Here is a 16,439-nt window from a genome sequence, read left to right as displayed (position 1 = left end):
TTACACATGTGAAGTCCACTTTGCACATTGTGATCATCGTTATCCTTTGTAACACATGCCATATTTGTAATGTGACTTTTCGTAGTGATTGGCAATCTTAGGGAAAAAGAAGTCCAGTGTATAAAGGTCTGTAATGTACAGAAAATAACTTGCAATTTCCTAGTCCTTCTTCCACCTTCCTTCATGCAAACATATAAGGGTTGCAATAACACACATTAAGCGTCTGGTAGGACTGTCTTCCCTTCAGTCAGGTTCAGTGGATTGCATTTTGGTAACTCCGAGACTGAAACCAAGGTCCTGCCAGTGTCCCCCCTCAGTTCTGCACAATTGGGATGTCTTTAATTCAGAACTACATCCTGTACCCAAGACGTTATTAAAAAATTTAGGGATCCGGCTAGAATCAGGCACTCACAATGAAGGAGCATGCTACTCAAACGGCGGGGTCTTGCTTCCATGTAATGGGCCTACTACGCCGAATCTTCCCTCTGCTCCCTGATTCCTCCCGGAAAACCCTCGTCCCGGCACTTGTATTAAGTCACCTGGACTATTGTAACGGCCTGTTAGTCTCTGCCAATGAAGCCGCATTGGCCAGATTACAGGTAGTTCAGAACTCGGCAGCACGAATGGTCCTTAACATTTCCCCGAGAACTCCCTCCCGCCCTCTTTTGATGAAACTACACTGGCTTCCCATCCGCCAAAGGGTCACGTTTAAAATCTGCTGCACCATCCATAAGGCATTGTATAGCTCAGGCCCCTCTTATCTATCTGAGAAATTCAAGCCTTATGTTCCCCCGAGATCTCTTCGCTCGAGCACTAAACACATGTTGATGGTACCACGAGTAAGAAGAGCAAGACTAGGAGGAAAGGCTCTCTCCCATCTTGGCCCTCACTACTGGAATGAGCTGCCCCTACCTCTGAGATAGTGTTTAGACCATCTACAATTCAGGGAGCTGCTTAAAACTACTCTTTTTTGTACCTGTTAGCTTGTGCAGAGATACCCCTTCGGTGGTCGATTCTAGCGCTATATAAGCATATAATAAAATAAACAAACTATGAGGGTATTGTTAACCAGTGAGACAGCAGAACGGTGTCTGCTCTTCTCTGTTGCTAGAGTGCCAGTGCTTTAGTTCTCACACCGGAGGAGGCAAGAGGTATATTTAGGATCAGTGCAATGTGGCTTCAGTCTGAACTTTCATTTTTTCACTCTTACATGCATTTTAGGGCAAGCACCTGGAGGTACTTCTCCCTACAATCTTTTCGAAATATGTTTCCCTTTTTGTAAGCACCACACAGTGGCACAGCTAGTTCATAATATTGGTGTATACAAAACAGTTCAATTCTCACTCTTTCTCTTCGTGTTTCCGAACTATCTAGTCCCTCATTTTTGTTTGTTTCCTGCCCTGTTGTTTATTGTTCCTCAGCTCCCTCTGGTTTTTCATTACATCACTAACCTCTTTCAGCTAAAGACATTGCTGCATACCTGTACTGGATAATAAAGTGCAATGCAAATTCAGATTTATCTCACATTTGTGCCTCAGCTGTCTGCAATTTCCAATCTTGTTTAAGTCTGCGTCCTACTATATTTTATTTCCCATTCCCTTGCCCAGCTCTGGCTCTGAGATACATCCTTTCTTTTCAACCACAATGACCTATTCCTTTTTGTATTGATTTCTGTTAGTAGCCTCAAACAGTGTCCAATTCTTTATCGACACAGTTTCTACCAGTTTGGCCGCTGGGGCTTCTCAGACTTCAACAAACCCAGAATTGTAGATTTTGTTGGTTTCAGTAGTAATTATGCTTAGTTTGTCCACAATTATTATCGTTAGTTTCCCTGTTTTAAAACAATTAGCTGGTATACCTACCAGTGTACTTTTTTGATCACACTGGAAAAAAATCTTGCCATTTATCAGGAGTATATTAAAGCACACACAAAATAAAAGAATATAATTTTAACACATTTACAGACATTATAACTTCCTTCTTTGGTACTAAAGTTTGCTCCCATTTGTTCCACTTTCCGTAGAGTGAGCATTTTCTTCCTTTTCGCAATTATAGTTTATCATTGATATTACATTCATATTCTGTTTTTTTTTTACCAATCTGTTTTCTTCGTGGCAGATTATGCAGTTGGCTTTGGAGGGAAATACGGTGTTCAGAAGGACCGTCAAGATAAAGCCGCCCTTGGCTGGGATCACCAGGAAGCAGTGAAGCCCCACGAATCACAGACCGGTATGTCGCCCCTCACATAGTCAGAGGTCGGTACATACTAGACCATCCACTCATAACTGGGTATATGACACATCAGCCAAACACAGGTGGACGTGTACCACACCATCGCCTCACCGATGGGTAAAATCGAGAACATCCATTCACAAATTGTCTCTTGATCCTTTCGTGAATTTAAAAACGTGCCCAGAATACAAGCCTGATCTGGGGTGTCCAACAGGTTTCTAGTTCTTTCTGAAGAATAACTAAGAATAAGAATGACTTAGCCTTAGAAAGTGCAGCATCACTTTAGTTAACGAACAGTAGTCAGTGCATCCTCCTGTAAGGAAAGGCATCTTGTCCATCCTAAATTCTCTACAGAACATTGATAATTCTGAGCACCATACAAGTTCCCTTGTCATGGGCGTGACTTCCTCTTGATGTACAATAAATACGTCATCTGCCCACTGTTCCAGTCATGTCTAATTCACCAAGTTTTTCACTAGTTTGTTTTGATCTTTTTCGGCCTTTTAAAATGGGTTACCCTGTTTATGTCCATGTTGTGTTCTAAAAGATTAACATCGATCTTGCTTATCCTCCATAACCTTTTTTTTGCTTAGAGCATCCTATACATTCTGTTTTCTTCAGAGTAGCCTAAAAAAATCCAATAACCTAGTAGCCTAAACCAACAACATATTGCCTATCGAGCCCTGAAAAATCTACCTGGAACGAGCAATGAGTGGTCATGGTCTAAGAAAAACTAGCTTATAACATAAACACAGTGTTGGAGATACTCAAAATAATTTTGTCCTAATGCCAAGACCTAAATTCACGCTGCTCGCCCCAAATAAAAACTCTTGAAACCCAGCTCTTGGTACATCTCAGTCTACATACCTGTTAAAGGGAGATCTAAAATATAAAAAAGTGGAATGTCAGATATACAATAAATGTATAATATTTTGGAACACCTTGTGTATGCCAATGAATACAATTGTAATGTACCAATAATCACTAATTGCAAAATGCCCCAAAAAGTTTATTAAAAAATATATATATGCGATCAAGGCTCCCTGGAACCGTAAATGCGTAATGGCCGACATAGTTTGAAGGTAATAAACTAGATTCCGCGCATCTAACTGTGGTCCGTGCTCCATTTTGTTGAACAACATAGCCGCTGTGAAGTGGAGTCTTCAGGATATATAAATATTTCCACCGCAAAGTTCGTGCAGAAGCCGCTCGCAGTGGCGGGCCCAGACGGGGTTGCGACTCCCAAAATCCAAACAATCGTAACAACGGTCACAGAAACGATGTCCAGGCCACTTTCTCCTTGTCAGCGTGTTTTTTATTTCATAAACGCCCAGTCACATATATATATATGTGTGTATATATATATATATATATATATATATATATATATATATATATATATATATATATATATATATATATAAATATATATATATATAATATATCTATATATCTCCTATTGGCGATAGCCAGTAGGTATATATAGTTAGGATTGATTTCCATAGGGAAATCGCAACATTCTATTGGGAATAACTTTGGCGCCGGTTGAGGAATCTGCCTGGCGGCGCTCCGGTCCTTCCCTGAAAGTTTGGGGGGGATTCGTCAAGCGGGGGCCGAGATAAAAGGGGGGTCCCAAAACGTGTTTTCCCCATGTTAATTTCCATAGGGCGGTCGGTCGCACTTTTAGCTCGAACGGCTGAATGGATTTTCACCAAACTTGGCAAAATTGTAGAGACTGGTAGCCCGATGTGCCTTTGCTATGTCTCAAGATATGTGCTCCAGTGGATTTTGAGTAATTTAGGTTCAATTTTTTTTTTATATCTATGGCAGCTTACCCGTGAGCTTACCCGTACGCTTACGGTACACGTACGTGCGCGTACCGTAAGCGTACCTCTAGTGCGCGAGCTGCATTCTGATTGGCTGCCAATGTCTGTCAACACTCCAAAACAGAAACTGTTGGCAGCCATCTTGTGCCTCGGTAGACTGAGGCACAGGAAAGCAGAAAAACAAACGTGTAGAACTCAAAAAGGGGGCAGGGTAGAAGCATCCTGACCCCCTAGGCCTGGTCAGGGGGTCCCACAAGGACCCCCAAGGCCCAAAAAAAAAAAAATCAGAAAATCGCGGGGTACGCTTACGGTAAGCGTACCGGTACGCGTACCGGTACGCGTACGAAAAACAAAGGTTTCAGGCCTTATATAGTTAGGAATTAGCATTTAAAAAACCTTTGAAATTCACTGAAAAAACCATAGGTTTCACACCAGTTATAGTTAGGAATTAGCATTTAAAAAACCTATGAAATTCTCTGAAAAAAACATAGGTTTCACCCCAGTTATAGTTAGGAATTAGCATTTAAAAAACCTATTAAATACACTGAGAAAACCATAGGTTTGACACCAGTTCTAGTTAGCTGAACATTTTACTCATACACACACACACCCCACACACATACCCCCACATACACACCCCCCACACACACCCCCCACACCCACACCTCCAACCACACCCAAACACCCCACACACCCCCACCCACACACACCTCACTCCCCCCCACACACACCCCTCACAGACACACCCCACACATCCCCCCCACACCTCACCCCCCCACACACACACCTCTGACACACACACACACACACCCCACACACACACCTCTCACACACACACACCCACACACACATTCCTCACCCCCAAACACACCCACACACACCCCCACACACACACCCACACCCCACACACACACCCACACATCCTACACACACACACCCCACTAACATACCCCCCACACAGACACCCCACACCCACCCCCCCACACACACACACCACTCACACACTCATTATTGTTTTTTTTTTTTTTTTAGGGGGTGCGCGCCCCGGTACACGTACCGGTACGCGTACCCTGGAGAAAAAAAGAAAGACAGAGTTTTTTAAAAATGTAGCATTTTTATATAAATTGGAGGTAGTTCTGAAAAGAACTGGTTTTTAGGTTTCGTAACCTGGCGAGGGGCGAAGCCCCTCCCAGATCGAAATCTGTTGTTTTTAATAGTGAGGTTAGGACAGCCTCTGTTTCCAATTGGCTAGCTCCATAAATGGAGGCTAGCCATTGGGAGGCAGAGGCTGTCAATCGCGCTTTCTCTTGAAAACGCGATTCGGGGGCGTTTCTGGTGCTTTTTTTAAGCCCCGCCCCTTTGTCCCGGGCCGCGCTGCGATTGGCTGCCGGCCCGGGACACCCCCGTGACGTCATTCCCGGGCCGCGCTGTGATTGGCTGCCGGCCCGGGACACCCCCGTGACGTCAGCCAATCACAGCGCGGCCCGGGACCTGACTTGTTTGTTTGTTCTCTCCTTTATGAGGTAAGTTGTGCCCCTCCCGCCCGCTGTCCGTGTCTTTGCCCCCTCCCGCCCGCTGTCAGTGTGTTTTTCACCCCCCTCCCGCCCGCTGTCCGTGTCTTTGCCCCCTCCCGCCCGCTGTCCGTGTCTTTTTCACCTCCCGCCCGCTGTCCGTGTCTTTGCCCCCTCCCGCCCGCTGTCCGTGTGTTTTTCACCCCCCTCCCGCCCGCTGTCAGTGTCTTTGCCCCCTCCCGCCCGCTGTCCGTGTCTTTGCCCCCTCCCGCCCGCTGTCCGTGTGTTTTTCACCCCCCTCCCGCCCGCTGTCAGTGTCTTTGCCCCCTCTCGCCCGCTGTCCGTGTCTTTTTCACCTCTCGCCCGCTGTCCGTGTCTTTTTCACCTCTCGCCCGCTGTCCGTGTCTTTGCCCCCTCCCGCCCGCTGTCCGTGTCTTTGCCCCCTCCCGCCCGCTGTCCGTGTGTTTTTCACCCCCCTCCCGCCCGCTGTCCGTGTCTTTGCCCCCTCCCGCCCGCTGTCCGTGTCTTTTTCACCTCTCGCCCGCTGTCCGTGTCTTTTTCACCTCTCGCCCGCTGTCCGTGTCTTTGCCCCCTCCCGCCCGCTGTCCGTGTCTTTGCCCCCTCCCGCCCGCTGTCCGTGTCTTTTTCACCTCTCGCCCGCTGTCCGTGTCTTTGCCCCCTCCCGCCCGCTGTCCGTGTCTTTGCCCCCTCCCGCCCGCTGTCAGTGTCTTTGCCCCCTCCCGCCCGCTGTCAGTGTCTTTGCCCCCTCCCGCCCGCTGTCCGTGTCTTTGCCCCCTCCCGCCCGCTGTCCGTGTGTTTTTCACCCCCCTCCCGCCCGCTGTCAGTGTCTTTGCCCCCTCCCGCCCGCTGTCCGTGTCTTTGCCCCCTCCCGCCCGCTGTCCGTGTCTTTTTCACCTCTCGCCCGCTGTCCGTGTCTTTTTCACCTCTCGCCCGCTGTCCGTGTCTTTTTCACCTCTCGCCCGCTGTCCGTGTCTTTGCCCCCTCCCGCCCGCTGTCCGTGTCTTTGCCCCCTCCCGCCCGCTGTCCGTGTGTTTTTCACCCCCCTCCCGCCCGCTGTCCGTGTCTTTGCCCCCTCCCGCCCGCTGTCCGTGTCTTTGCCCCCTCCCGCCCGCTGTCCGTGTGTTTTTCACCCCCCTCCCGCCCGCTGTCCGTGTCTTTTTCACCTCTCGCCCGCTGTCCGTGTCTTTTTCACCTCTCGCCCGCTGTCCGTGTCTTTGCCCCCTCCCGCCCGCTGTCCGTGTCTTTGCCCCCTCCCGCCCGCTGTCCGTGTGTTTTTCACCCCCCTCCCGCCCGCTGTCCGTGTCTTTGCCCCCTCCCGCCCGCTGTCCGTGTCTTTGCCCCCTCCCGCCCGCTGTCCGTGTGTTTTTCACCCCCCTCCCGCCCGCTGTCCGTGTCTTTGCCCCCTCCCGCCCGCTGTCCGTGTCTTTGCCCCCTCCCGCCCGCTGTCCGTGTGTTTTTCACCCCCCTCCCGCCCGCTGTCCGTGTGTTTTTCACCCCCCTGCTAAGCCCTGTTCATACACCTTTTTATCCCATTGTCTTTTGGTTTACCCTTAATTTATGAATTCTTTATTCTATTACCTTATTTGCTATTATCCTCCCTTCTTATTTTTATTTTCCTTATCTTTACATGCAATGTCACTGTTACCCACCTATCCATCTCACCACTCTAGCCACTTAGTCCGTCGTATATTTTTACCTCCGCCGCAACTTTTTCTCGTTAGTCCATCTTTCTTTTTTATTGCGCACACCCTAACCTATCACATGCGAGTTTATTAAATATATTACCGGCGATCGGCTCGTCACCTAACCTTCCAGGGGAATCACTCTTCACCTTCACGTACCCCGAATTCTAGCGAACAACGTTTTCTACTTCATGTAAGTGAAACCTCGAGTTAACATTCTTCAGATCTCCTGGTCCCCTCGTTGTTTTCCGAGTCTTACTGAAACGTTATTTTTATGTGCAGCACTTAGATGCGTTTGTAATCAAACCAGACTTTCAAAATTCCCATGCGTGGGCATTTTCTTGCCTTACTTGTATGGAATTGTATATAGAAACGTGCAAGAAACTGGTATGAATTTAAAGGCCCGGTGTCCCTTATTCTGGCGTTTTTGAAGTGTGCACTGCCTATGTTTAATACTATGTGCTGCCCTGTGTTCTCACCGTAGCACGAGCCTCGGGGTGTAAACAGGCGGTCACAGGAGGAAGAAATACTGCTGGGTAGGTGCTCCGGACTCCTTTAAATAGAAATGAATCTCCCCCCAACCCTGGTGTCCGGTGTAAATACGTTCTCTTAAAGTGCCTGGTAGGTTCACGAGATTCATGTGGATGAACCAAAACTTGGGGATACATGTAACATGGTATGAAAAATGTATCGTGATATTCTGTCAATGCAAGTAGGAGGGCGGCGGTGGTACTGTTTATCAAGTAATGAGCATGGGCGGGAGGTTTTTAGGTTTCGGGTGTGTGTGTGTGTGACTGCTCCTGGGTGTGTGTGTGTGTGTGACTGCTCCTGGGGGTGTGTGTGTGTGACTGCTCTTGGGTGTGTGTGTATGTGACTGCTCCAGAGTATGTGCGTGTGTATGTGACTGCTCCAGAGTGTGTGTGTGTGTGTGTGTGTATGTGACTGCTCCAGTGTGTGTGTGTGTGTGACTGCTCCAGTGTGTGTGTGTGTGTGTGTGTGTGTGTGACTGCTCCAGTGTGTGTGTGTGACTGCTCCAGTGTGTGTGTGTGTGTGTGTGTGTGACTGCTCCAGTGTGTGTGACTGCTCCAGTGTGTGTGACTGCTCCAGTGTGTGTGTGTGACTGCTCCAGTGTGTGTGTGTGTGTGGTAGTAATTGCTGTCTGCTGAGGTCGTCCGTAGGGTACAATAGTTCTCACATTTGGGAGAGGTTAAACTATTGGCAATGTAAACTTCTCCAAAGGCGAAACCGTTGCATTGTAAATGCTTGTTTATTCTTATTGTTGTTTTATATTTTTTTTATTGTTTTTTTGTACCCCGCGACTTTAAAAAAAATATATATATTATTTTTTTTGCCTTGGGGGTCCTTGTGGGACCCCCTGAGCAGGCCTAGGGGGTCAGGGTGTTTCTACTCTGGCCCCTTTGCGAGTTTCACACCTTTGTTTCACTGCTTTCTTGTGCCTTGGTTCGAACAAGGCACAAGATGGCTGCCAGGGACACCCAGTATGCAAGGGGAATTAGTTCCCCCTCTTCAAACATGCACGGGGGCTGCATTGCAGAGAGGTGTAAAAAAGGGTGTGGCCTCATTACACCTCTATGCAATGCAGCCATCTGGCGCATACTGGAGGCTCCTGGTGGGCTAGTTGGCCCCCAGGGACCCCCATTATGCAAGGGGAATTAGTTCCCCCTCTGCAAACGCGCCAGGCGGCTGCGTTGCAGAGAGGTGTAACAAGGGGCATAGCCTCATTACACCTCTGCAATGCAGCCCCCTGGCGCATACTGGAGGTTCCAGGTGGGCTAGTTGGCCCCCAGGGGCCCCCAGTATGCAGGGGGAATGAGTTCCCCCTCTTCAAACATGCACGGGGGCTGCGTTGCAGAGAGGTGTAAAAAGGGCCGTGGCTTAATTACACCTCTCTGCAATGCAGTCCCCTGGTGCATACTGGAGATTCCTGGTGGGCTTTCAGGTCTTATACAGTTAGTAATTAGCATTAAAAAAACCTTTGAAATTCACTGGAAAAACCATAGGTTTCAGGCCTTATATAGTTAGGAATTAGCATTTAAAAAAACCTTGCAAATTCACTGAAAAAACCATAGGTTTCAGGCCTTATATAGTTAGGAATTAGCATTTAAAAAACCTTGCAAATTCAATGAAAAGACCATAGGTTTCAGGTCTTATATAGTTAGGAATTAGCATTTAAAAAACCTTGCAAATCCACTGAAAAAAACATAGGTTTCAGGCCTTATATAGTTAGGAATTAGGCACAAGAAAGCAGAAAAACAAACGTGTAGAACACAAAAAGGGGGCAGGGTAGAAACACCCTGACCCCCTAGGGATGCTCAGGTGGCCCCACTAGGATATTAATATATTTAAACGTTATCCGCTAATAGAATTAGCATTTAAAAAACCTTTGAAATTCACCGGAAAAAACATAGGTTTCAGGCCTTATATAGTTAGGAATTAGCATTTAAAAAACCTTTGAAATTCACTGAAAAAACCATAGGTTTCAGACCTTATATAGTTAGGAATTAGCATTTAAAAAAACCTTTGAAATTCACTGAAAAACAATAGGTTTCAGGCCTTATATAGTTAGGAATTAGCATTTAAAAAAACCTTTGAAATTCACTGAAAAAAACATAGGTTTCAGGAGTTATATAGTGAGGAATTAGCTTTTACAAAACCTTTGAAATTCACTCAAAAACTATAAGTTTTAGTGGTGTTATAGTTAGCTGGACATTTTACTCATACAAAACCATTGAAATTGCTCCTATATAGTTAGTTGTACTAAGTATATATATCGCGCACCCGCAATCCACTGCTGATGATGTCACATATTAGATCATTCATGACATGGTCAGTGACATCACTGATGACATCTCAAATGCTTTTTACAAATGAAATATTAGTACATCTGACCCTAAATATGTGATGTCGTAGTACTATTTTCAGATGTTAAATAGTCCCTCATGTACTCCAATGGAGGAGGAAGATTGCCCCACAAACAGCCAATAGAAAGAAGGTGAGACTAAAATATTCCAGTGGACTACTCTAGGATGTGAATGACAATCTCTTTAGCTAATAGCTGAGGGTTCCTGATTCAATTGTTACAATGTCTAAAGGAGCCTAAACCAATGTCCATTACGATTTGTATAGAAAACAATATGCGCCAAAACATGCAATCCTAAAAAGGGACATTAGGCATGGATGGCCTGTTGCTAAGTGATCCGACCGATCCAGAGTTACTTAGTCTCCCCTTACCAAAGACATTTGGTATCTGCATTGCAGCACTAGCCCTCACAATGCTGACAGACACCCTCCCCATCGCAGATTTTTTTTTTAGAGTTATGAGAGGTTAGTCAAAATCTAACTCTGGCTAAAGATTAACATCATTCAACATAACAGGCAGAAGAAAAATCTATGATAGAAAAAAAGGATCACAAGACTTGCACAGACACACAGTTTATTGCCAAAGCAACAGAGATTTTAAAAGATTACTGCCACTAATTTTAAAGAAACATTTTATGATGAAAAATCAAAGATTAAAAGATAAATAATTTAGCAAATGATAAAATCTTTACTGTTTAAAACGAAGAACTCGTTAAAAGGTTTTAATTTACTAATAATCTGCAATTACGACCTATGTTGGTAGTAAAACCACCAATTATAGTAGGAAAATATATCACCGGGTGTTAAATTCCAATCTTTCTGGTTAGTTGATGTGGCAAGATTACAACTGATAGTAATTGCTTTACTCCATGTAGTCTCCTTTATTGATCAGAAAATCACTTGAAAAGGTTGGCACTAACAACCCAAAATAGGGTTATTATTAATATGCATGTTTAGTAAAGCGCATTGCTACCTAAACATGATATAAACCCAGAATCAGATGGCAAAATGTAAAGCGTGGGATTTAAGTTGTCACTATATATTCCCGATAAGGACAGAGAAGTAGTTTGTGCACCAGAAACTCTAACCCCGAAATGTTACTGTATTGTGAGACAATAAGTTTACCTCTGACATTAACGGTTACCACTGATACCATATTTTGACACTTGTAACCCGTGAAAGAACTGAATGATGGGGAAAGACCAAATAAATTCCCGAAATCTGTTGTCCTGATCTTAAACTCAACACTCATCCTTCCAGACTGTTCCCCTTCTTAACTCTCTCACTGGCCTCTGTCCTTGAAGCTCCCTCATTGTGATTGGACAGTCTTCTCTTTCTAACCTCTTATTTCTCTTAAAAGATCATGCGGTCGGATTTGGTGGAAAGTTTGGAGTTCAGAAGGACCGTCAGGATAAATCAGCGCTCAGCTGGGACCACAAGGAAGAAGTGAAGCCTCATGAATCACAGACAGGTACTTACTGCTCCGTCCAATCACAGTCAAAATCAGGGGACTCCAACCTTTTCTGTAATACTTAGTTACTTATGTTCAATGACCATCACCACGAGCTACTAATATTATGAGTGTTGTAACGGTGCCCTTGCAATATCACTGACTAGCTAAATATTTGTATGTTTGGTGTGTATGTCAGTGCAAGCATGAGAAACATTTGGTAGTCCCTAGCTTATAAAAATATGCAGCAGCACCTTTGCAGGTGAATAGCTGATCTCATAGAACATACAGGTTTGTTTAGAAAAACCAGAGGCCATTTAGATTTCTCAACCTCACCATCCGCAATTCTATCGCTGCACAGTAATAACTCCGGTATTAGTTTGTTGAGACTTAAATATAAACCTTGCTCCTAATTCTCTGGGAAACGCCAGCTACACGTACACTGGAAGAAAACCGAAAGTTTTCAAGACGCTTCAATCTCTGTTAGACGCGCATGGTTTGGTAGATGTGTGGGCTACTCTGAGGGGAGAGGACCCGGGGTATACATTTTATTCCTGCCCACACAAAAAACTTGTGAGGTTGGACTATTTCTTTGCCCCACAGTATTTACTGAAAGATGCCCGAATTCAAGTGTACCCAAGGGTTACCTCTGATCATGGCCCGGTGGTAGTGACTTTAGCATGCACTCGGACTGTACCTATGCCCCGGGGCTTTTTTTTTTTATAGGAAATTATTATTGGATGGAGAGTTTGTTTCTTATATGAAAGATTGGATTGTAGCTTTTTTTTACATTAAATCGGGGCAGTACGGAAACTAGGTATGTCTGGGATGCTTTTAAAGCTGCTTTTAGGGGGGAAGCTCTCAACTTCGGGTTATATAGGCCAAAACAACTTAGGATCACCTTACAAGAATTGTATCAGGCTTTCACATTGGCGGGAGAAAACCTCATGCAGGGCATACATGGCGGTAGCGATGTTGGTGATCTGTCAACAGAAGTAGCCAGGTGCAAGCCGAAATTAAACCTCCACTTGAGTCAAGAGGCAGCTAAAAAATATCTTATTAAACAACAGTTGAACTATGAGTATGGGGAGGCAAGTGGTAGGTGTCTGGCGCAGAAACTTAGATCAAAGGAAGTGGCCCAGAGAATTAATGTAATTCTTGACTCCAGTGGGAATTGTGTGGAAAATGAAGCTGGGATATTAGAGGTGTTTAAAGACTTTTATGAAGCACTGTATACAGGGGAAACATATGATTGCCAAAAGGGTGAGCTTTTGATACAGCGCTTCTGTGAAAAGTACCTGGGGGAATCAGAGGCAGAGATCCTGGAGGCCCCTATAACTTTGGGAGAGTTGGAGAGAGCTATAAATGAGTTGGCATACGTAAAAGCGTCAGGGCCGGATAAACGTCCGCTGAAGATTTATAAAACCGTTTTTGGTGTCCTGCAGGAGGATATGCTGGTTACATTTAGACAAGCCCAGATCGGTGCCTCTCCTCCAACTTGGGATGAGGCTAGTATCGTAGTGTTTAAAAAAAAAAAAAGATAAGCCTGCTGACCATCCGGCTTCCTATCGCCGGATATCTCTTTTAAATGCGGATGGGAAAATATACTCAAAAATTCTGGCAACTAGGCTGGCGGAGGTCATAACACCACTTGTTTCGATTAGACAGCATGGATTTATTCCTAAACGGGAACGACGAATCACGTCAATAGAGTAATAACGCTTTTTGACCATGCTAATTGCAGTGGGGAGCCGCTTAGCCTAATTTTATTGGATGCCGAGAAGGCTTTGGACCGCGTAACATGGGGGTTTCTGTGGGCAGTGATGTGGCGTTATGGGTTTAGGCAACAGTTTATAACTGCTTTACAGACGCTATACCGCCACCCAGTTGCTAAGATTAGTATAATGGGGCTTGAATCTAAACCTGTGTCAATTACACGTGGAACGAGGCAGGGGGGCCCCGGCTCCCCATTATTGTTCTCTTTATACATAGACCCATTCTTAAAAATTTTAAAAAATAGTTCCCGAATTGAATCAGTAATTGTACAGCAAGATCAATATCGGGATTTCGCATATGCCGATTATGTGGCCGTCGTAACAACTAAACCAGCAACAGCGATGTCTGAGATAGAGCGTTTGGCAGTACAGTATGGGGAAGTATCGGGCTATAAGTTGAACACATCAAAAACACAAATCTTATGTGTTAATATAGGGGCATATGCGGTTTCAAGGGTCTTGCAGGAGGTGATCTATCTGGGGATAAGGATACGGGCCTCTCCAACCGCATTGGTGGAGGCTAACTGGGGGAGGTTAGTGGCAGGTGTTCGCTAACAATCGGATCAATGTGAATGTCTACACCTTTCTATGGTGGGAAGATGCAACGTTCTTAAGATGTTGATCCTGCCGAAAAGTCTATACTTTTTTAGATCTGTGCCATTGGAGATACCACGAGCTAATCTTTCTATATTACAGTTTATGTGTGCCAGGTTTATATGGGCCCAGGGTAAAGCGCGGAGAGCGATGCGATATATTGTCTTGCCAAGGGATCAAGGGGGCTCGGGCGTTCCGGACTTTACTCTATATTACTACGCGTGCATGTTGCAACATATAAATATACTGTTGACTGGGTAGGACCAACTGATACGGCTGAACTTCCCCCTATCTATCAGATGCTACTGGGTAGTGTAGAAAAATATTGTCTGTTTCTCAATGTGGACTGTAGCTATTACAAGCTCACAAGGTTCAAAGTTCTTATTTCGGCCTATAAAGTATGGATAGCAGTCAAAAAGTAATATGCGGTCGAAAGGGTGTCTTGCTATACTCCATTAACAGCTACCACTCTCCTCCTGGCAGTATTCTGGGATCGGGTGGTAGATCATTGGAGGGCTAAAGGGGTGTGTACTGTAGGAGATTTATATGCGGATGGTGGGCTGAAGTCCTTTGATCAGCTTAGGGATCAATTTCACTTATCTCGGGCGGATTTCTTTAAATATTTACAAATTTGCGATTATTTCTTGAAAGCCGGATGGAAAATCCAAGTTAATCCTCTTATTGAGGCAGTGAGGAAAGATGCCCGGATAGGTACTCTCTATACCTTAATGCTCCACACAACAGTTAACGATCTAGAAGCCCAGAGCCGTAAATGGGATAACAGGCTAGGATGTCAAGGTATACAGCTTGAGACTTCCATAGACTTGGCCGGATGATTGTTTATGTCGGCTAATCTCTATGCCCAACGTTACAAAACTATCTTTAATCTATACTACACGCCAGACAAAATATGAAAATGGGGGAGAGACAAGGAGGGAACATTCTTCCGCTGTGGGACTGAAGCTGCAGATGTGGTGAATGTCTTCTATTCATGTGGGCATCTAAGTGTGTTGTTTGGGCACATGGAAAAGTTTTTAGCTGAAATTTTGGGGGAGCCTATACAATTGTTTGCCACTCAGATCTTCTTGGGGGTAGAGATGGGATCAGCATCGGATAAGCTACCCAGCAAATTTATATATTAGATTTTTTGGGCCACAGCTGTTACTCGGCTCTGTATCGCATCAATGTGGTTACAAAATGATGCCCCATCGTTCGAGGCATGGAGGGCAAGGTTTTTAGCAACGTTCAATATGAAATACAGTCTATATGCTCTGAAAGGTAGACGGAAAATGAAAATTGGACGGCAAATTTGGGGGACAGTCGAGGCCTATATGAACCTATAAAGCCAGTAATAGGGCATGGCTTGTTGTTTTGATTATATATCTCTTTTGTGTCCTCTGTTATTATGAGTTGAATATCTGTATTAAGTCTCAATTCCTTTTTGTTTGTGATTCATCTATATGGCAATAAATGTGTCTGGCCATGTATGGATTATCAAAAAAAAAAAAAAAATAGAACTTGTTAAAAGGGTTTAATTTACTAATAATCAGCAATTACGAGCGGTGGTGGTAATAAAACCACCAATTATAGTAGGAAAATATACCACCGGGTGTTAAATTCCAATCTTTCTGGTTAGTTGATGTGGCAAGATTACAACTGATAGTAATTGCTTAACTCCATGTAGTCTCCTTTATTGATCAGAAAATAACTTGAAAAGGTTGGCAATAATCACCCAAAATAGAGTTATTATTAATATGCATGTTTTGTAAAGCTCATGGCTACCTAAACGTGATAAAAACCTAGAATCAGATGCCAAAATGTAAAGCGTGGGATAGAAGTTGTCACTATATACCCCGATAAGGACAGAGAAGTAGTTTGTGCACCAGAAACTCTAACCTCGAAATGTTACTGTATTGTGAGACAATAAGTTTACCTCTGACATTAACAGTTACCACTGATACCATATTTTGACACTTGTAACCAGTGAAAGAACTGAATGACGGGGAAAGACAAAATAAATTCCCGAAATCTGTTTTCCTGATCTTAAACTCAACACTCATCCTTCCAAACTGTTCCCCTTCTTTACTCTCTCACTGGCCTCTGTCCTTGAAGCTCCCTCATTGTGATTAGACAGTCTTCTCTTTCTAACCTCTTATTTCTCTTAACAGATCATGCGGTCGGATTTGGTGGAAAGTTTGGAGTTCAGAAGGACCGTCAGGATAAATCAGCGCTCAGCTGGGACCACAAGGAAGAAGTGAAGCCTCATGAATCACAGACAGGTACTTACTGCTCCGTCCAATCACAGTCAAAATCAGGGGACTCCAACCTTTTCTGTAATACTTAGTTACTTATGTTCAATGACCATCACCACGAGCTACTAATATTATGAGTGTTGTAATAGTGTCCTTGCAATATTACTGACTAGCTAAATATTTGTATGTGTGATGTCATTGCAAGCATGAGATGTC

General features: G+C 44.6%; 1 protein-coding gene across 2 annotated transcripts in view; it reads left to right on the top strand.

Annotated features, from left to right (window-relative positions):
* LOC144820631 (src substrate cortactin-like) overlaps window positions 1–16,439 on the top strand; it is a 186,473-nt gene that overhangs the window by 114,272 nt on the left and 55,762 nt on the right. The window contains exons 8-10 of one of the 2 annotated variants that reach the window (XM_078677948.1): window positions 2,119–2,229; window positions 11,513–11,623; window positions 16,140–16,250. In XM_078677948.1, the coding sequence (XP_078534074.1) occupies window positions 2,119–2,229; window positions 11,513–11,623; window positions 16,140–16,250 (333 nt within the window). The remainder of the gene's footprint in view (window positions 1–2,118; window positions 2,230–11,512; window positions 11,624–16,139; window positions 16,251–16,439) is intronic. The other variant, XM_078677949.1, reaches the window with a different exon arrangement.

Source organism: Lissotriton helveticus, chromosome 1_1 (genome assembly GCF_964261635.1).
Source record: "Lissotriton helveticus chromosome 1_1, aLisHel1.1, whole genome shotgun sequence".
Taxonomy (NCBI): Eukaryota; Metazoa; Chordata; class Amphibia; order Caudata; family Salamandridae; genus Lissotriton; species Lissotriton helveticus.
This window is presented reverse-complemented; position numbering and strand designations above follow the sequence as displayed.